Source organism: Cervus canadensis, chromosome X (assembly GCF_019320065.1).
Source record: "Cervus canadensis isolate Bull #8, Minnesota chromosome X, ASM1932006v1, whole genome shotgun sequence".
Lineage (NCBI taxonomy): Eukaryota > Metazoa > Chordata > Mammalia > Artiodactyla > Cervidae > Cervus > Cervus canadensis.
In genome coordinates this window covers 110223079-110244336 of record NC_057419.1, presented here as the reverse complement: position 1 = coordinate 110244336, position 21258 = coordinate 110223079, and the positions used below count along the sequence as shown (strand labels likewise).

General features: G+C 42.6%; 1 protein-coding gene across 1 annotated transcript in view; it reads left to right on the top strand.

The window, feature by feature from the left end:
• Positions 1–15873, top strand: part of F9 (coagulation factor IX) — a 32522-nt gene extending 16649 nt beyond the window's left edge. The window contains exons 5-8 of the mRNA XM_043459992.1: positions 1923–2051; positions 4434–4639; positions 12205–12319; positions 13797–15873. Of these exons, the coding sequence (XP_043315927.1) occupies positions 1923–2051; positions 4434–4639; positions 12205–12319; positions 13797–14344 (998 nt within the window). The 3' untranslated portion in view covers positions 14345–15873. The remainder of the gene's footprint in view (positions 1–1922; positions 2052–4433; positions 4640–12204; positions 12320–13796) is intronic.
• Positions 15874–21258: the final 5385 nt, after the last annotated feature.

Sequence of the window (21258 nt, the reverse complement as noted above, 5' to 3'; positions counted from 1 at the left end):
CAAGGGAAGTCCATGCAGAGCTAATCATCAACGGGGCTGGGACAGATGCAGGTGAGGCTGGGGGCGACTAAGGTGGCCCACAACAGGTGGCTAACACAGTCACGCATATTCTAACTGCACTGACAAACGAGCACTTCTCTTGAAAGCTCTACTGCTGCTAAGCCTATAGGTAACGGGAAGGTGCCTCCCATTCACTGTGTTCCTGCGCTGCTCTAGAGACACAAATCGGTCCAGGGGCAGAGCCTATTTCTCTTAACTCAGGAGGTCTCAGCTAGCAAGCCCTGAACTCTGCTACTTCCTGTTATTGAGATGGCATCGTAGAAACAAAAGGAAAGCACAGGAATTTGAAAATACAGAATAAGATGACAGGAACAAGCCAAATATATCAGGTATCACAATTAATGTGAATTGGAGTTAATGACAATTTTCAGTCTGGAGTTAAAAATCTAATTATATACTCCTGATCAAAGAGATACCTGAAATAAAACTATACCAGGAGGATAAAATAAAGGGATATAAAAACATTTGCCAGGTAAATGCTAACACAAAGAAACTGGCAAAGCCATCTTAATATCAGATAAAATAGAATCCTGACCAAAAGCATTACAAGAGACAAAGAAAGATATATGAATAAGGGAGATTGTATAGGAGAATAAAGAAAATATGGGCCCTAGACTGCTTATTATTGTCAACACATAGTGTTTTTGGCATTTAGGCATTAAAGGACCTTATTTCATTCTCCTGTGTTGATACATACCCACCAGGGCCAGTTTCAAGTTTGCTTTGAAAAACTGGATTATATTGACAGTGCATGCATGCATGCTAAGTCACTTCAGTCCTGTCCGACTCTGTGCGACCCTATGGACAGCGGCCTACCAGGCTCCTCTGTCCACAGGATTCTCCAGGCAAGAATACTGGAGTGGGTTGCCATTTCCTTCTCCTATATTAACAGTAGGCACTTGTATTTAGCAAAATATACTGTTTAGGGTGAAAAGGTAAGTCACAGAGTGGGAGAAGGTATCAACAATGCATATATCCAGCAACTAGAACTCTCATATGCTGATGGTGAGAATCTAAATTTGTATAATTATCTTAGAAAACTATTTGGCAATATCTACTAAGCCTGAACATATGGTCCAATCATTGCACTCATGAGTAAAGATCCAGTAAGTATGCACACATATGTTACCAAAAGATATGTACAAGAATGTTCATTACAGCATTAAACATAATAGCCAAAAACTGGAAACTCAACTCAAATATTCATCCACAGTAATAGGTGAACAGAGGTAGTAATATTCATACAATAGAATGTATTACACAGCATGTAGATGAACTATGGCTATACAAAACAACATGGATGAAGCTCACAGGCAAAATGTTAATTGAGAAACACAGAAGAGTACATAATGGGAGCTTCTCCTTAGATAAAGTTCATGAACAGGTGAAACTGATTCCTTGTTAGAAGTCAGGGTAATGGTAACTTTGGGAAAGAGGAAGTAGTGACCAGAAGGAGGAATTAGGAGAGCTTCTGGGCTGTTGATAAGGTCCTCTGTACTGATCTGTTTACTGTTTAAACAAGTGAAGTCACCTTGTGAAAACTCATACCAAAGTTCTGGGTACTTTCTGGAATCTGTTATACTTTAATAAGCAGCTTTTTTCACTGCAGTCTATGATTTTGTGAAAATAGCATATCTTCACCTTCAGTTTCATGCCAAATCACATATATTGCTGCCACCATTTTTATGCCATACTAAGAATTTTATCTTTTCTCCCCCCTACTCTTAGCTCAAGGCTCACAAACTTCTCTCCACAAATGTTCCCAGCTTATATTTGACCTGTACCGGAGTTAGTGGTTTCATGTACTTTTTTAGAATTGTATGTTACTTGATGTTATTGCTGTGGATTTTGCTTTTTTTCAGATGCAACATGCAGCATTAAGAATGGCAGATGCAAGCAGTTTTGTAAAAGGGACACAGATAACAAGGTGGTTTGTTCCTGTACTGCTGGATACCGACTTGCAGAAGACCAAAAGTCCTGTGAACCAGCAGGTCAAAATCTAAGTTGTTTTTTTTTTTTCTGGTTCAGCAGATATGTTTTCCAAATGCATATTTGAACTTTTAGCATCCTACGTAATTTCGTTCCTTGTTTTTAGTTGCTTTTGAAATCACAGAAAAGGCTAGTAGCATGGGCAAATTAATTTTTCAAATTGCACCATCATTTTGAATAGAAATTCTGTAATTGTCTTCCATCTTCTTTTCTGTACCCAATTTTCTCCTTTGACCTTTATATCATGAAGCAATTGATTTGTGTGATTTCTGTGTGCATATTTATAATTCATGAAGCCAAATTAATGTAGTAATCCTGTAATAAAAAAATAAAAGATATATACGTGGTTGACTGATAGGCTTCTAGTACAAGGCTGGTGAATTTTAAGCATGATCTGTCCAAGCGTGGCTGGTTTACACTGAGAAAGTTATTTTCTATCCTTTGGTCTCAGCCTGAGTTTACACGCTTGGCATCAGAATAGTTCAGACAACTATCTGTTCTGAGTTGTGTCAAGCTGATCAGCACAGTCAATCTAGACAGCAGTGGACAAAGCAATGTTTCCCAGTTATGTCAACCATGCCACCATATTGACAGCTGACTGGTGTGTGGACAGCATCTCCACTTTTCACACTGCTCTTCTCTGGAAATGAAGGCAGCAGAAACTTGAAATTTTCTTTTAAATGTAGGCTCCACAGGATCAATTATGGGACATTTTTGAAGCAAACTAGATATAATTTCTTTGCATTTCCAAAGCCTGATAGCTTATTAAATTGATACATAAATCACACACCATTCCTCTGTAACTGGGTTCGATACCTATCTTAGCAATGCACCTGGCAGAGGAAATTACAGAAAGAACCAGAAGACAAGAGTATATAGATTGCACTAAGATGAAGAGTCTAATGCTTCGAGGACCTGCCTGCCTCCCATCCTTCTACCTGGTTCTTGACATACACAGCTTCAAACTAGCCTACCTAGGGAGAAGTATGTGCATATCTGTTTTTACCTTTAAAACCTAACTTCCAGTGTAGACAGCATAGTAGCTAAACTGTTATAAGTCCTTTTCTGTTATAAGAAAGAGAAAAAATGGAGAACCACCTCCAACTATTAAGTGTTATTCTGAATATAGCCTGTTTTAGCAGAATAAATAAGCCAAACCTAAAATAAGCTTTTCTGACTTTCAATAGTAATGGTCCCTTTTCTCGAGCCAATGTTGATGATTTATATTTATACATAAGTATTTTGAACTAATTTCCTGTTTTCCCAACCACATGCTGTCTTCATGATACTTTGCCACAGCTGGTTGCTATAGAAATGTCTGTTATAAGGAATGTGGATAGAAGGAAAGTGAGAAATGAAATGTGAGGTGACTTTGCTTGACTACAAATTTCCATTGTGCTTGTCCCCAGTGTATCAGTAGATGATTTCTTTTCTTTAGGAAATAAACCAACCCAAGATAAAATGTAGCCAGTGCCCAGGTAGATGTGGTGGTTATAATCATATTAGTAATTTATCTGGTTAATACTCAACAGACAGGTAATTAAATCACAATGACCTCTCCCCAATGGATACCTAAATTCCACCTTGGAATCTTGAAGGCATTTTGGTTTACAAAAGAAGTCCTGGAAATTCCCTGGCAGTCCAGTGCTCAGGACTCTGCATTCTCACTGCCAGCGGCCTGGGTTTGATCCCTGGTTAGGAAACTAAAATCCCAAAAGTCCCACAGTGTGGCCTCAAAAAAGAAAAAGTGAAATCCTGTTAACAATAAGGAGCAGACATCCCATTTACCTAATTCTAAAATCAAGGCTATATGGCACCAATCCCCAGACTTCCATTCCATACCTGGAAATACAACTTTTTCGTAAAGACACAGAAAGTCATTGGACTTCATATAAGTGAAAGTGAAGTTGCTCAGTTGTGTCTGATTCTTTGTGACCCCATGGACTGTAGCCTACCAGGCTCCTCCATCCATGGGATTTTCCAGGCAAGAATACTGGAGTGGGTTGCCATTTCCTTCTCCAGGTGATCTTCCCGACCCAGGGATTGAACCCGGGTCTCCCACATTGTAGGCAGACACTTTACCATCTGAGCCACCAGGGAAGATAAAAGTCTTATGAAATTTGATTTGGGAACACCTCTTCTGTTTCCATAAAAATGACAGATTCCTGAGCCAAATGTCCTTTTCATGAAGCCGTTTGAAAACTTCCCATGGAAATAATGCAATTAACCTCTTAGTTTGAGACTATATTCATTGATTCGATTTTTTAAAAAATATCGATGGGCTTGCTTCTCAGACATGACAAGGATGGGCCTCACTCCTGACTTCTGTAATACTAGCCAATGAGAAATACCAGAATACTAATTTTTTTTCTCCATTTGTCTAGTGCCATTTCCCTGTGGACGAGTCTCTGTCTCACATACTTCTAAGACGCTCACCCGTGCTGAGACTATTTTTTCCAATATGAACTATGAAAATTCTTCTGAAGCTGAAATAATTTGGGATAATGTCACTCAAAGCAACCAATCATTCGATGACTTCAATCGTGTGGTGGGTGGAGAAGATGCTGCAAGAGGTCAATTCCCTTGGCAGGTACTCGGTGTGGATGGTGTGTCAAAACTGGAGCCCAGTGGAAAAGGGACAGGCCAGGTGGGAGGCTGAGACTAGACATCAGTCAGACCTATTGGGATGAGGGAAGTGTCCAGGCACATTTCAGCACAGAGTAGGATGAGGAAATCCCCATAAGTGAGGAGTTGCTGAGAGAGAAATCCAGAGACAGCTACCACACAAGGCCAAGGAGAGTTTGGCATCAAGGACATGGCATAACAGGATTTCCAACAAACAACAAGGATGTCTGGAAGCGAGGTTACCAGTACTGGGGCTCTGGGTACTACTTCAGTTTCAGCCCCTGGGAGAACTGGACAGAGTCAGAAAGTCTCTAGGTCCAGAGAAACTGGGGTATTTCAAAGGCATTTTTAAAAGAACTCAGGAAGGATTAAGGCAAGAACTGGGGTCCTGGACCCAGGCAGGGCATAGGAGGTAGGGGCTTGGTCCAAGGCTGTAGTTTTCAAGGTGCGGTAGCATCAGATTCACCTGGGAACTTGTTGGGACTGTACATTTTCATGCTGTGCCCCAGACCTACAGGAATCAGCAACTCTGGGGGTAGGGCCCAGCAATCTGAGCACAAACAAGCCCTTCAGGTTATTCTGAACACTGTACAATTGGAAACTCACTGATCCAAAGGAAACAAACTTGTTATAGCAGCTAGGATGTGTGTGTGTTAGTGGCTTAGTCGTGTCCGACTCTTTGCAACCCCATGGACATTAGCCCACCAGGCTCCTCTGTCCATGGGATTTCCCAGGCCAGAATACTGGAGTGGGTAGCCATTCCCTTCTCCAGGGGATCTTCCTGACCCAGGGATCAAACCCAGGTCTCCTGCATTCCAAGCAGATTCTTTACCATATGAGCCACCAGGGAAACCCAGCAGCTAGGGTCCAAAACACCAAATAGTGGGCCTATGGTATCTAGTCCCACATTTCTCCAGGTGTGATCTGCAGACAACACACATGAGAATCATCTGTCCATGTTTCTGAGGTAACCAAGAGCTAGATTTGAGACCCATCATTACAAATCTTTCCATGTCTTCCTTGCTGCACACTTAATAGTGAGTGCACCTGTTGTCTCCTTCCTATCAGCCTAGGTAAGGTCATCTGGAGTGTTCAAGATCACTCGTCCCCACACACATTTACTCACTATTTCATCCATATGAAGTAAGATTACTGACTGCAGAGGTACCAAGCACCAGGTTTCAGTCTTGTCTTTTCCAAATGTGAAGAGCCATGCTACTCCCTAGGATACTCCAGAAAGACCCTGTCACACTTTCACACTGATTCCTTCCTCACCAGAGAAACTCTCTCTCCACACCCACTGCACCCAATTTCTCACAAAAGGTTTCAAAAGCAGGAGATAAACTGAATATACAAGTCACTTTTAGGGATGTCCCTGGTGGTCCAGTGATTGAGACATCACAGTCCCAATGCAGGGAGCCCAGGTTCAATCCCTGGTCAGGGAACTAGATCCCACATGACTCAACTAAAGATTCTGCATGCTGCAACTAAGACCCGGCACAGCCAAATGGAAAAAAAAAAAAAAAAAAGTTTAAATTTACTTTTAGACACAGGCAAAACAGGAAAAAAAAAAAAAACAGAATCTCTCCCCATTTATGGATGAGCCAACTGCCACCATTTCAGTTAATCTGCAAGGTGGAAATACCTGATTTGATTGCAGACCTGACTGCAACACCCCTGCTGAAGGCCAAGCATCAAGAGAAAGTGAGCAACAGCTGGAGTTGCAACACCACCTAAAAAAGATTCAAAATGCTGCTGTGTCAGTAAAAGAGGATGGGGAATCACACGACCAAGTGGGTGAAGCAATCTGGCAAAGAGGCCCAGATGAAGTTCAGTTTCCTATAGAGTAATGAATAATTTGAACGAACTGGGAACTTCTGATCTGTTCAAGAAAAGGGTTAGGTGAGCTGTTGGCTGGCGGGAGCTGAAGGGCCACAAGAGCACGGGGGCGACGACTTTTTCTTGGAGGATTTAGGGATGAAAGTTCCAGGCAGGCATGTGGATCCTGTTCCCAATGAAGAAAGGCCGTTCCGGCCACTTGGGTCAGTCACGGGAGCCGGGCAGCTTGGGGAGCAGATCTGGTCTAGCAGATGCTCATGGAATTGTTGGCTTGAGGCGCTGCTGTGTCCCGAGAACCGCAGCGGCAGGACAAGGCCATCCCGGACCGTTGAGGGCCTGGGCTCACCGGATGGGAGATGAGTAGAGGCAGGCTAGGGACCGCGGCCACCCCACCCCGCTCTGAGACCCTAAGAAGTGAGCTTCACCTTTCGCGCGGTTGTCAGCGGCCGTGTGCATGCTTACCTTATTCTAGGGCTTTCGGTTCAACTTCCCCCTGGAGGCAAAGCCGCCGCAGCCGCAGCAGGTTGGCCACAGGGGCTTCCCAGAAGTCCCTGCGCTTCCGGCTGCTCAGACCTCCGACCCCCAAGGTCAAAGGCGCAGGCAGACTTGACCAATCTCTAACCTCTAATCCCGCATCACAGCGACAGAGGGCCTGAGAGAGAAGCGGAGGCGTGAGGCCAGTTAACCTGCATTTTCATTCCAGATGCCCAGCTCCGGGTTCAGGGCCCCTGGAGGACTCGGGGACTCTGCAGAGCCACTCAGGAGCCGAGAGAGGAAGCTAGAGGGTTGACTGCACTATATGGGAACAGAAAGGCTATTTCCTAGAGTCGGTATATCCTTGGCGGGGTGAGCAACTAAAACAGAACTCAAATTTCATACAGCTACAAAGGGAAGCGATGAAAGATGTGAACATTAGAGAAAACAGGGAAATCGCAACACCTATATTATGAGACTACCTTCATCAACAGCTTAAAAGTCAGAAATTGGAGGAAGCAGCACTGAGTTTCAGCTTTCTACACCTCTCACTGGCTTTTGGTCCTATTCGCTTGACCCAGCCAGCCAACAATTCTGAGCATGTGCGAACTTGCCCCCAAGAACTCCACCCTCCTCTTCTGCTTTGAGTTAGAATCTGTCTGGCCATGGATGCGATGTGCCTGGTCTTTCTCTTTTGGTTTATTATGGGCCTCAGGTTCCCTATTAGCCATAAGTATTGTATGTTTAATCTGAGCTACATGGCTCAGATGGTAAAGAATGTGCCTGCAATGCAGGAGACCTGTGTTCGATCTCTGGGTGGGGAAGATTCCCTGGAGAAGGGAATGGCTACCCACTCCAGTATTCTTGTCTGGAGAATCCCATGAACAGAGGAGCCCAGCAGGCTACAGTCCATGGGGTCGCAAAGAGTCGGACACAACGGAGAAACTCACACTTTCACTTTTCATTGTACGTTTAATCATTTGAAGATCATTCTATGAGATTGAGAAAGCCAGAATACAATGGAAACCAAGTGGTTAAGCTTTCTTTAATCCTTTATATTGTTGTTGTTTAGTTGCTCAGTTGTGTCCAACTCTTGCGAGCCCTTGGACTGTAACCCGCCAGGTTCCTCTGTCCATGGGATTCTCCAGGCAAGAATACTGGAGTGGGTGTGCCTACACAGACCCAATTCTTTCTGTTTGATTAGGACACACCCCCATGGCAGACAACAAGTAGTTACCATCTGTATACACCGGAAATTTCTTTCTCCTGGTGGGGGGGGGGATATTGGGAGGAAGATAAGATATTACATGAACTTCCTAAGACTATAGATATATCTTCACTTGAAAAGATAATCCTCTATTTTTCTTAGCTCAGATTATACAGTTCCAATTAGCAGAAATGAAAACATGACATATGTAATCTCATCTGGCCCCACAAAACTATTTTGGACAGAACATTTAGAGAATTCTTCTCTAGGATGGTTTGATGAAGTCTATTTCAATGACTGGGCTTCCCTGGTGGCTCAGATGGTAAAGCATCTGCCTGCAATGCAGATGTCAATACTAGTCTAGTTAGCCATTAAAAGCCAAAAGTGATCCTCCCCTCTGTGCCCAGAAAAATGAAGTAGGGCCAAGGGCTGGGTGAGCCACACCTGTGGGCTTAATAAGCCATACCTCAGGTAGAAATGGTTTTGCTCTTTATACATAAGAGAACAAGTATGCCAAGAAATATTGTTAGGAGGTGGCTAGGTATGGAGAGTAAGAGTTTACTGAAACGACAGAGAAAGGTCAAGTTTGAGTTAAAAGGTTAAAAAAAGGAAAAACAGGGGAGGAGCTATTACTCTAGGCTGGCATTGTCAGTGAAGAACATCAAAATAGATATGTGAATGTGTATTTTGCAGATGTATGTGGGTGTGTTTGGTGTGTATCTGTGTGTGTGAAAGAGAAAATGTGCTCCTGTTAGGATATAACAAACATTAAAATGTTTGACAGATCAGCACTCGAAGACCTTGCTCAGAACATATGCTTTCCCATTTTTCTGATAGTTCTCCAAAGTGATGTCATACAAGAACTTGTCCTTGGCCACGCAGACAGCTCATCTCCAAACAGCTAACATTTAGATAGCTGTGATCCTGAAGTAGTCAAGTAAACATTCCAAAACCAAGTTACTTGAAATATTTTTAAATGTAAATGTATTTTAGGGCTTTTTCTTGGCAAAGATGTTTACCAAAATTTCTAATACTAATCAGGAATGGGGAAAAAAAAAAAAAAACACTCTTTGGGCTTGAAAGGACACAACTGTATTTCTCAGCCATCCACCAGAACAGCGTAGGAGCTCCAGGCAGCAAGTCTTTGGCAGGAATCAGACTAGCTACAACATAGTCTCTGTGCCTGAGGCTGTGGCTATCATTCACTCTGGCCTAACTAGCCCATTAAGCTGAGAGATGTCCAATTCGCCTCTCATATAGAGGGTAAGCACCATTATATCATTGTATATGAATGCTTAACTCCTGTACTTGAGCAGATGTATTCAGTTGTAGTCATGAGACCCAGTAAAGAACAGTGTTGCACAAATTCGCCTAGTGAGGATACTCACCTGAGGTCTGGGCCAGTTTCAAGAACTGGTAACCGGTGCAGCTGCAGGGCCCTGTCTTCCAAAGGGTCCCGCACTTGTAGTTCAATGCTTTGCATTTGTGTTTTATAACTCAAGTTCAATGAGACAATGGAGCACGCGTGCGCTGGTGACCTGGAACCTCAAGTCACTGCAGGCTCACCTCTTAGCACCGCACAGGGGTGGATTCTTGACCCCCCTCTGCCCTGTCCCCTGGTGCCTTGGCTAGCTCTGTCTCGCCTTTCCCCAGCCGCCCAATGACCACTGCCACCGCCAACCCTTGGCACAGTGGCATATGCCCCCTCCTCACTGCCAACAGCTACTGTTGTCATCCTCCTCCAGCATAGGCACACAGAGAGTTGAAGCTGGGTGCCCAGACTCTCTGCCATTTGAGGAAGGGGCATGGCCACATGGCATCTCATATGGCCAGAAATGGGTCCTAGGACATTTGGAGGGGGAATAACGGGGGCAAACCTCTTGCCTCCCTTCATTCCAGGAACTGAACATATCCTGACACAGAAGCTGAAATCCCCTGGGAGTCACCATTGGCTGTTGATTGCTTCAGTGGACCAGTGGGAAGGAAAGATGGCACCAGGGCACCAGCACAGGGCTGATGGGAGAGGGGACGTGGCAGCTGAGAGCTGCATTTGTGAGTGCCTGTTCAGTGCCCCTTGGCACCTGTGAGTGCCTGCGCTCACCCAGTGGCTATGCCCCACACATGAGGGAGCCCAACTTTAAACAGTAAATTCACAACACCATGATAGGTTGTGAGAGACCACAGAAGAAAAACAAAACTGTTTTATTTTAGTATCTCCCATGACACTTTTTCCTAGCTTGAACAAGGGGACCTGCACTTTCATTTTGCAACGAGCCCCGCAAATTGTGTAGCCAGCTCCTCCTGGACTAATCACTTTTAAAACATAAAGGTCACCAAGCCGTGGAAATTCGGAAACAGAATTTCTTGAATTTAGTTATGCATAAGGATATTCTAGAGATTTGCATTTTCTCCCATCCCATGCATCAAATATTCTGATGAAATCTGGGTGGGCTCCCAAAGCTGCATTTTATAAGCACCCCGGCACACTAGGAGAAATACTGGGCGCTTAGAAGCCTAGAGTCTGAAGCCAGGCAGACTAGGGTTTGTATCCCAGCCTCACCACTAACTGAGCTTAACTAACTGCATATCTAAACCTTGGTTTGCTCATCTCTATGGATGTGTCACTCCACAAAGTGTTGTATTAAATGTACGTGAAACACTTAGCACAGTGATTTGTCCACAGTGAGCAATACAGATTCAAAAAAAAAAAAATTAAGATCGTTGTTGAGTCTGGACGGTGGGTGAACTGGTGTTTATTATGTTGTGTGAGTTTTCCTATATTTTTATTTTTCAACATGAAAAACGACAGCTAGAATGAGAGGGAAACCTGTGTTTAGAGAAGAGGGTCAGAGGCTTGCAGTGAGTCAGCCCCATAGGTCTCCATGTGGGAGGCTAGTGCTTTAGTGTCTAGGATTAGCCAGGGTTCAATAAATAGAATTCAGGACAAAAAGAATCTTCACTAGAATATGCCCCCAAGGACCTTCTCAGACTCACACCAGAAAGGAGTGACCACTCCCTTTTCTTAGTTTATTATGAATGGGCTTATGCCTGAGGCTGTATGTGCTTCAGTAAAAGGGCAGCAGTGCCCACAAACGGTTTACCAAATGTTGAGTATGCCCTCTAGTGTTCACACTTCTCAGCTTTCTTCCTGAAGAGGTGGACCAAGGCCCTTGCATACACAGGAAGTGAAAATTCTCCAAGTTGATCTAGACATTGAGGTGGTAAAAATATCCATAGTCCACTCTGGTTATACGATGAATGTGTAGATGAAAGAATGGATTGGCATCTTATCTAATCACGCCCAGGCTCAAGGTAGTGCTCAAACATCTCTGTCCCCAAATCAAACATAGCTTAGTAGAGCTTTTAGGACAGGGGCAGCTTACAGATCCAGTGTGAGGAGGTGGAGATGGTAGGGGGGAGACCAGAAGGAGTGCACAAGTTCGGCTGTTGCTCTCTGCCTGAGTGGCCATAGCACAGACATTAAGTCTCATTTCATATCATTCTTGTTGAGAAAGGACTTGAAAAGATCTCCTGGAAAAGTCAGTAGTTTTTCTTTCAAATGCTCTATGGCAAGCAGATTTCCTCGTGCATGGACAGGAGGCTCAGTAATCACTTGATCTCCAGGAGTCAAGTCAGTGCGCTTCTGAATGTACCAGCCATATCCCCAAGAAGCAATTTATGCTATCAGAGAACCTGACTCGCCTGGAAAAGAAATCCAAGGACCCTACATCATCCAAAGAAGCTATTTCCTCCTAGTTGCCTCATCTAGCACTCCCCCTGGCTATCACTGCTCATTCTCTTCAAGACAGTTTCAGAAATGGCTTTTTTGATTGTGCTCCAGGAACACTAAGACATCTTCAAAACTGGCACTTGCCAGAAACACTCCACTTCAGCCAGCACTGAGAAGCCAACTTTTTGCTCACTCTTCTAAATAGCACACGTGTTTTGTTGTTGTTGTTGTTGTAGATCAAATATATTATGTAGTAAGATTCATCATTTTGTTTCCACAGGTCCTTTTGCATGGTGAAATTGCTGCATTCTGTGGAGGTTCCATTGTTAATGAAAAATGGGTTGTAACTGCAGCCCACTGCATCAAGCCTGGTGTTAAAATTACTGTTGTTGCAGGTAAATAAACAAGGGATGGTAATTGTTTGCAACAGCCCTGGATCTATATGACTGCTGTATCATTTGGGTGTTGGTTTAGTAGCTAAGTCATATCCAACTCTTGCAACCCATGGACTGTAGCCTGCCAGGCTCCTCTGTCCACGGGATTTCCCAGGCAAGAATACTGGAGTGGGTTGCCATTTCCTTCTCCAGGGGATCTTCCTGACCCAGGGATTGAACCCCCGTCTCCGGCATTGCAGGCAGATTCTTTACTGACTGAGCCACCAGGGTAGTCCATATCATATTTTACTAGAGTCTATTAAGATCATTGCTAAATAAGTTGAACTAGTGGTAGAGAGGCAATCTTTTCAAAATCCAACTTATTCCATCCTTATTTATTATTATTGTTTTTTGGCCACACCACACAGCATGTGGGATCTTAGTTCCCCAACCAGGGATCAAACTCAAGCCCTCTGCATTGGAAGGTGGACTCTTGACCACTGGACCACCAGGGAAATCCCTCTGCATCATTCTTTTGGCAGACCTTTACTAGTACTCATCTCAGTGCAAATATACTTATCTATTGATGTGTCCATTTCCCCACCAGACTGAGCCTTTGCAAAAGCCATGTCACATCACTGATGCTTACATCCTTACCGCTGACACAAGCTATAACCTGCCCTTAGTTAACATTTGAATGAATGACCAAATGAATGTATTATCTGTGCTCAAACAAGTGGTCAAAATCCTTGAAATTGGGAATGAGTTTGAGCAAGCTCCAGGAGTTGGTGATGGACAGGAAAGCCTGATGTGCTGCATGCAGTCCATGGGGTCGCAAAGAGTCGGACATGACTAGGTGACTGAACTGAACTGAGGATAATTCATAACGAGTCAATTCATTATCACCTGTGAACAGGATGAGACTTGTAAACAGCATGGGTGAACAGATCCATCTATCTGATGGTCCTGAATGGCTTTTTGCTCTGAAAAGTATGCACTGGCCCTCAATTAAGTTTTACCAAAATCGTAACAGTACAAGAATAAGATATTTGATGCTTGACTGGCAGGTAATTCAATGGTGCTAAGTGGACACTTGGAGAATCTGCTTCTTTATGTGAAAGGTGATATGTGAATGAAGAGAAATTTATTTTCAGTGGGTGAATATAAGCTGCCAGCTAAGGACAGGGGCTTCCCTGGTGGCTCAGTCAGTAAAGAATCCACCTGCAATGCAGGAGACTTCCTGTAGCACAGGAGACCAGGGTTTGATCCCTGGGTCAGGAAGATTCCCTGGAGAAGGAAATGGCAACCCATTCCAGTATTCTTGCCTGGGAAATCCCAGGTACAGAGGAGCCTGGTGGGCTCTAGCCCATGGGGTCTCAAGAGTCAGACACGACTGAGCGACTAAACCACCACAAGGAAGTGATGCTAGATGGACACTTGGAAAACGTGTTTCTTTGTGGGAGAGACTGTGGCTGAAAAAGACATTTCTTTTCTATAGGTGAACATAACACCGAGGAGCCAGAACCTACAGAGCAAAAGCGAAATGTGATTCGTGCTATTCCTTACCACGGCTACAACGCATCTATTAATAAGTACAGCCACGACATTGCCCTCCTGGAGCTGGATGAACCCTTAAAGCTAAATAGCTATGTAACCCCTATTTGCATTGCTGACAGGGAATACACGAACATCTTCCTCAAATTTGGTTACGGTTATGTGAGTGGCTGGGGCAAAGTCTTCAACAGAGGGAGGTCAGCCTCAATTCTTCAGTACCTGAAAGTTCCACTTGTTGACCGAGCCACGTGTCTTCGATCCACGAAGTTCACCATCTACAATCACATGTTCTGTGCCGGCTACCATGAGGGAGGTAAAGATTCATGCCAAGGAGACAGTGGGGGACCCCATGTTACCGAAGTTGAAGGTACCAGTTTCTTAACTGGAATTATTAGCTGGGGTGAAGAGTGTGCAATGAAAGGAAAATACGGCATATATACCAAGGTGTCCCGGTATGTTAACTGGATTAAGGAAAAAACAAAGCTCACGTAAAGAAAAATGTATTTCCAAGGCTGACATATTTGGAATTGAACATTGACAAGGTCCTTTACTAACTAATCACTTTCCCATCTCTTTAGATTTGAGTGCATACCTTCTGTGAATATTCCTTTTTCTCTTTATGGGGAGAAGTCTAGCTAGACTTCATATTTTACTAGAATAAGTAGATAAGAAAATGTAATCACTAGAGAAACATACTGTGGTGGGAAATTGTGGCCATTCCTTCAGGTCCAGCCCTTGACCAAATTGTGAAGTTAAATTCTTAATCCTGCCGGTCAAGCATTGTAGTTCTCCACCGGGGCAACTCACTGCTTCTCTGTCCTTAGCAGTATTCCACATGCCAGATCTTTCTTACATCCCCCACCAAGTTAAAATTTATTGGATCTGTATCCAGGATATTTGGTCTAGTCCATCAAAAGACCAGCCCCACATTCATCCAGGAAGAACATAGGAGCACCTGAGAGATTAAAAGTCATGGGAAACACTTCTTCTTTTTCAGTACCCTTATTCGTGCATCCTTTATCCTTTCCACCTCCTAATCCCCAAATCACTTTCTCTCTTTCTCTCCCCTTTTCCCTACATAGGCATTAAACGAGGGGAAGGAGGCATTGTACCGTTTTACTGCTGTGCACCTATCAACCCCAGACTTGCTCTCAGTTTGGTCTTGAGCCTCCTTTTCATCACACAGAGATAAAGTAAGGTGCCTGATCTTGGAGGAAAAGTTCCTCTCAGACACTCACATTGTTAAAATCATACATAATGGAAGGAATGACCCATCAGAGTAGTTTCCTATGGACTTGTAATTGTGTTGTTACGGAGGTTTGACTAGACATGGTTCCATGAAGGCAAACGGGCATGTCATTATAACCAGGAAAACTGACATATAGCCAGGTGAGTTGACACCTGTCACAACAGTTTGCAAGTAGAGCAAATAGTGTCTTCAAGAAAACTCATTGCTGTGTCTCCAGTGTTGTTCAGGGCTAAGGAAGAAATTGCTCAGACCAGAAAACACGAGCATCATGCCTCCTCAACTCGCATATCACCACAGTGGAGAGGGCTGCACCAGGCTTACAGACATGTATCGTTCCCATGAGCCAGTTAACTCCCTTTTGCTGGTCCCATGCTCACCAGGCCACTTTTTTAAATTATAATTAGGCCTTCTATATTATATTCTCTAGAGGGTTATTGACCAACCAACATATCAATCAATCACATCGATATTTTGATCTATTTGACTATTTCCCTTTGTGAGTTAAACTGATGTTCTGATTCACACCTTGGCTTTTCATTAATTTGGTTGATGTGAATAATTTACCCTGCATGTGATTACATGTGGAACTACTGACAACACCATGTTTTGGACCACTTTGACCCAACCACATTGCTGCTGCCCCTGCCCTCATGTTACTCCCATCCAGGCCTCACACTTGCTGATTTCTTTCAACTTACTCTCATTAATCCCTTTTATCCTTGAGTTTTTCAAATACAAGTATCAATAAATGTAGTTTTCAATTCCTCAAAAAGTGTTTTTTGTTGAATCATTCAAAGAGAGGGCTCCCAAATACTACATTCAGCAGGACACTCAAAAGAATGTATCCAAATGCCATATGACACAGCAGAGATTTGATGCTCTTTTGTCATGCAGCTTTCATGGGAGGCAGTGTGTACTGTTTCCTGGTGAGGACAGTGGTCTGGATCCACCGAACGATTGAGTCTAATAGTTTGTGATATGGCTTGGGATAAGTCATCCATTTAAAAGAGATTTTTATTTACTTGGCTGTGCCAGGTCTTAGTTTGCAACGCTGTGAAGTCTTACTCCTGAAGGGGATAACGGTTCCTGCATTGTGGGCACCAGGGAAGTCTAGTCACGTTACATTTGTGCTTGACTCTGCATTGTGTATGAAGAGTTTTGACAGGAATGTTCCAAGCCCTCGGTTGACCTTGTGGATCAGTCAGTGAGTTCACATTCTTTCCAATTTTATTCAACAAATTCAAGGAGTGAATTATGTATGCCTAACCTCCAATTGTGTTTATTCATATTGAGTTCACAATTTATATATTTTGTGATTAACTGAAATATGTATTGTGAGTTGGCTTGTGTCACTACTATCCTCACGACAATAGCTGCTCAGTAAATGCTTAGCTAAAACTGAATCATGTTTATCCACAATGGTATCTTTGTATTGGAGTTATCAGGAGAAGAGCCATACTTAAATAAATATGCCGTAGCATTGAGGTTATATAGAACAATATAAAAGAAATCTATTCAGCTCTTGTTGGGCTAGAGGAGGAGCACTGATGATTATCCATTCAGGTTTGAGTAGGACATGATTCCGTATAGGAACCGCTTACTGCATTTGAAATGATGCAACAGTCTGTGAGCGCGCCAGCGCTCTGGCGATTGGATTGTTGGCAGCATGGAGACACCCTTTAAAAGAAGAGCAAGGGGGCGTGAGATCTGCACTTCTGTGATTGGTTTCGCAGAGGGAGAACTCTGGCCACCAAGTCCTCAAACAGTCTTTACGAAGAGGTTTAAAAACCTGCGTTAGAAGCACTGCGGCATTTTGCCGGCAAGTACATTTAGGGCCTTTAGCCACCATAAGAGCTTTACGGAGACCAGGCAATCTGTCGCTAGATGTCTACCTAGAAAGCTATTACAGTCGCCATATAAGAGTATTAATGCTTTCAAAATCGCTGTAGCTACTTAGTCTAAATAGGCTGAAACATGCTGCTGCAATATTGGAAGTGACAGGTTAAAATAGAACTCTTGCTGAGTGGAGAAAAGTGTGTTAATGTAGTGCAGTCATTTCAAGTTGCTGTTTAAGTATGATTGTTTTGGGTTCTTTTGAATATTAGTTGCTAAATGATGATGGGAACAAAATGTCCAATTTTCTTTGCCAAGGGAGGAAGAAAAGTTTTCTCCCCTACTTTCCTGAACCGTGACAGACCAGTTCACAAAATTGCTTAATGATAATTCTTAAACCACTTCTGAAAGCTGACAGTCCAATCTAAAAAAGTCAGAGCTGCAAGGGCCCTTAGACACCATCCAAATTGCTCTGTCCATTTAACAGATGAGGAAATTGAGGCCAAGATAAGGCCAGGCCCAGGTCTCCCACTTCACATTGTGGAAGTACAGTGCTTTGAATTAGAGCTTTGTCTGTTTTTAGGGCAGCAGGGGGCATTCTGCATTGGTGGAAATCCTTTCAGCAAACCTGGGACTGAACACTGCCTGAAATTCTTATTAGTGATGCTCTAATTGACAAACAAGTGACCAGATCAACAAAACCATCGGGTAGCAGGGAAGGCAGAGTGGCCGTCCAATAACAAACTGGAACCGCAGTCCTGGACTCAGGGCAGCACCTGTGGAGTGAACCTCCAGTGCTGGCGTCTGGCTTTTAGCCCACCTGAGAGAACTGGGCCTTCCAGGTGTGACATTTGACTTCCAGAGCAAGTTGATCACTGTTATCTGGCACACAGTCATCCTGGAACATTTCAGCTAAATTCATTGCAACTGCACGGAGTAAAACATAGGCAGCATGCCAAGACAGAAGGCTACTGCAGAAGCTGTTGTTTGAAAGTTGAAGGAAGGCTTCAGAGGCCAGCTGAAGCCGGGGTACTAACAATGCCATACAGTCCTGGGTGACAGGGGAAACACACTTCAGCAGCTGACAGGCCTGTCTGAGCAAAGTACTCAGGGCTCTTTTTGAATCTGAGGCTGATGCCATTTAGAAATCTCAGGATTCGAAAAAGAATGCTAGGGTCAGTGGATTAATACAAAATAAAAACTGGGGGGCGGGGGCGAGGATCTCATGGTTAAAACCACAAAAATCATGTTCTGGAAACTATGGAGACTGCTGAAGTTACAGCGGGCAAAAAACTTGGCCTGGGACACCTGTCCTTTCCAACCAAGCCAGGTATCCAGATTACTCATTTTCTCCAAGAGTACTTTCAAGGCAGACTGTTTCCACTGTGTCTGTGGGGTTATGGCTTACCTAGAGATTTCCAGAGTTAATTTCAGCCTCTAGTAGGGATAAGGTTATCAGAAAGGAAAAACAGCAGGCAGAAACTTTCTTATAGATAAAGAGGCAATGGCTTCTAGAACAGAGCTGAGGACCTGTCACAGAATGAGAGTAATATTTTGAACTCCTGGCCAGATCACTTCACCCTGGTAGGAGACTGACCTCTTTTTTCCCCCCATCCTCACCCCTACCCTGTCCCAGGGAGTTACCTCTTGATTGGAGAAGGATGGAAATAGGTACAGGGATACTCCTGATTCCAAGGACTTCTTTTCAAAAGGCTGCTTCTTCGCAATGTTAAATATGAGATCCTAATCTATTAAAACTTGCTGATGTTTCCAGCATGCTGTCATAGATAGCTTCTGCAAATCAATAATCATGTAGTGGCTCAGGTGTTGACCTCATAAAGCTAAAAGAGTCCCAGGATTTACACATGACATGCTTTAGTGAAGATCTATATATAAAAATCTGTTTTCCTCTTGGAATATATGACAAAAATAAAGCATGCATTTTCATGATATTAAAACTCAGCTTGAAAGTAAGTAGCTGAATTAAGAATACACCAGGTCTCTGAGAAATAGCACATGCGTGCGTGCTGTCGCTTCAGTCATGTCCAAGTCTGCAACCCTATGGACTATAGCCTGCCAGGCTCCTCTGCCCATGGGGATTCTCCAGGCAAGAATACTGGAGTGGGTTGCCATGCCCTCCTCCAGGGGATCTTCCTGTCTCCTGCATTGGCAGGTGGGTTCTTGACCACTAGCGCCACCTGGGAAGCCCTGAGAAACTCAGTACATGCTTGTTAAATGAATGAACCAATGGATAAATGAAATGGAAGGAAAACAACCTATTACTGACCACATCAGAGCAAAACACAGTCATCTAGGGTAAGAATGAGAAATTCACCCTGAACACAGGGAATATGCCATAGAAAAAGAGACAGATAAATACAGAGAGAATGTCTACATTCATGTCCTTCCAAGGATTATGAGAGGAGTTATTATTACTTTCTAGGAAATGTGAAACAGATTAGCCTTTCAAGACCTTGGTTATAGTCTTGAGTTCTTTGAGCACATGTGTCAATGTTTCCCAGGGGTAGACACTTCAGAGTGGAATTGCTAAGCTATACAGTGTTTACTTCAACTTTATTTGGTATTAGCAAATTGTTCATCAAAGGGTTGTACCAATTTATGTGCCAGTAACATCATGTAAGAGTTCTTGTTTCACATCCTTTCCATCACTTGGTATTTTGAGGAACACAAGCAGATTTTAAAGCTACAAATTCTCATATGTAAAATGTCTCTTTTGCATTGAATTCAGGTATTTTGAAAGTAGCTCTAAATGTATAAGTGTAGCTTTGTGTCTTCCCCAAGGTCAGTAAAGAGACCACTTTAGCTTCTAATATTATATTCCAAAACACCCACTAGAATTTTTCCATTTTAAGTCATTTTTGTTATGGTTGAGAAGCTAAAGTTCACTTATTTTATTTGTTCTTGTAGCTTACCATGTAAAAGAGCACATTCACTATCAAACTGAGATAAAAAAAATATTAACTAAGATAATTCTCAGCACATCATGTTTTTTTCATGCTTCAGATCTTTCTGACTTTCACTCTACCCGGCTCCTCTGTTCTATTATGATGTTTTGATTTATTCTCCAGCCTGGGTTTTGTTTGTTTGGTTATATTGGGAGTAATTGAGTTAGTGAGTCTATCTCACCAAAACTTATACAAAATGTATCTTTGAAACAGTTTACATTTTATTTGCTTTGGGCTTAAGGAAAGTTTCATTTACCTTTTTCACAAAGTCCAGCTTCATGGGCTATTCTCAATACACATTATTAGTCCTACTTTGTATACATTTGCTTCAGAATTTAATGGTGAATTCATATACGTGAAATGAGGTGATCAACGAATATAAGGTAGCCTCTCATCAAGTACAAGGGAAAACTTTTTAAATTTTTAAATTAATTTTTACTGGAGTATAACTGCTTTACAATATTGTTAGTTTCTGCTAACAACAGTTTCTGATTCACAGCAAAGTCAATCAGTTATACATATACATATATCCCCTCTTTTTAAGATTCTATTCCCATATAGCTCATATAGGCCATTAAAGAGTATTGAGTAGAGTTCCCTGTGCTATACAGCAGGTTCTTATTAGTTACCTATTTTACACATAATTAGTATATATATGTCAATCTCTATCTCCCAGTTAATCCCATTCCCCCCTTTCACCCTTGGTAACCCGAAGTTTGTTTTCTACATCTGTGACTCTATTAAGGGAAAACTTTAGACTTGAGTATGTCTTGAGCTTTAACATAGAAAATACATTTTGAACTAAAGAGAATTTTTTTTAAAAGCCAGTTTTCACTTCTATTAATTTCCTTTTGAATGATATAAAGGGTTTAGTTTTGTCTGTAACATTCTTGGTTGGTTTGCTTGCTGTCCTTGGGCAGACCCCATAAGACCAACTACAAACTGATCATCCCAAATCAACAAAGGGGAAGTGTACTGAAATGTACTAAAAATGACTTGTTTTGACAATTAATTGCTTGAGACTTGATTCACTGAGCACTCTGGAGTCTACTGCTCCTAAGGGAAGACCATTTCTATGTTCTAATACCTAGTAATAACGAGCATTTTTCTCAGGGAAAGTCTTTTAAGTGAAACTGGATTGATTTCTGACTAAACCTCAAACAAAATCACTGACCTAATTTCTCTTCAAGTGGAGCATTTCTCATACTCTCTTATACTTTCAAAAATATACTCTGAAATTTTCTCTCTTCTTAAGAGAATACCATAGCCTAGAAGTTGGGAAGTCTTTTATAACAACTACATACTCTATATTGTGAGATTCATATGTAACTGTGGAAATGTCAACAATAATATTGGGT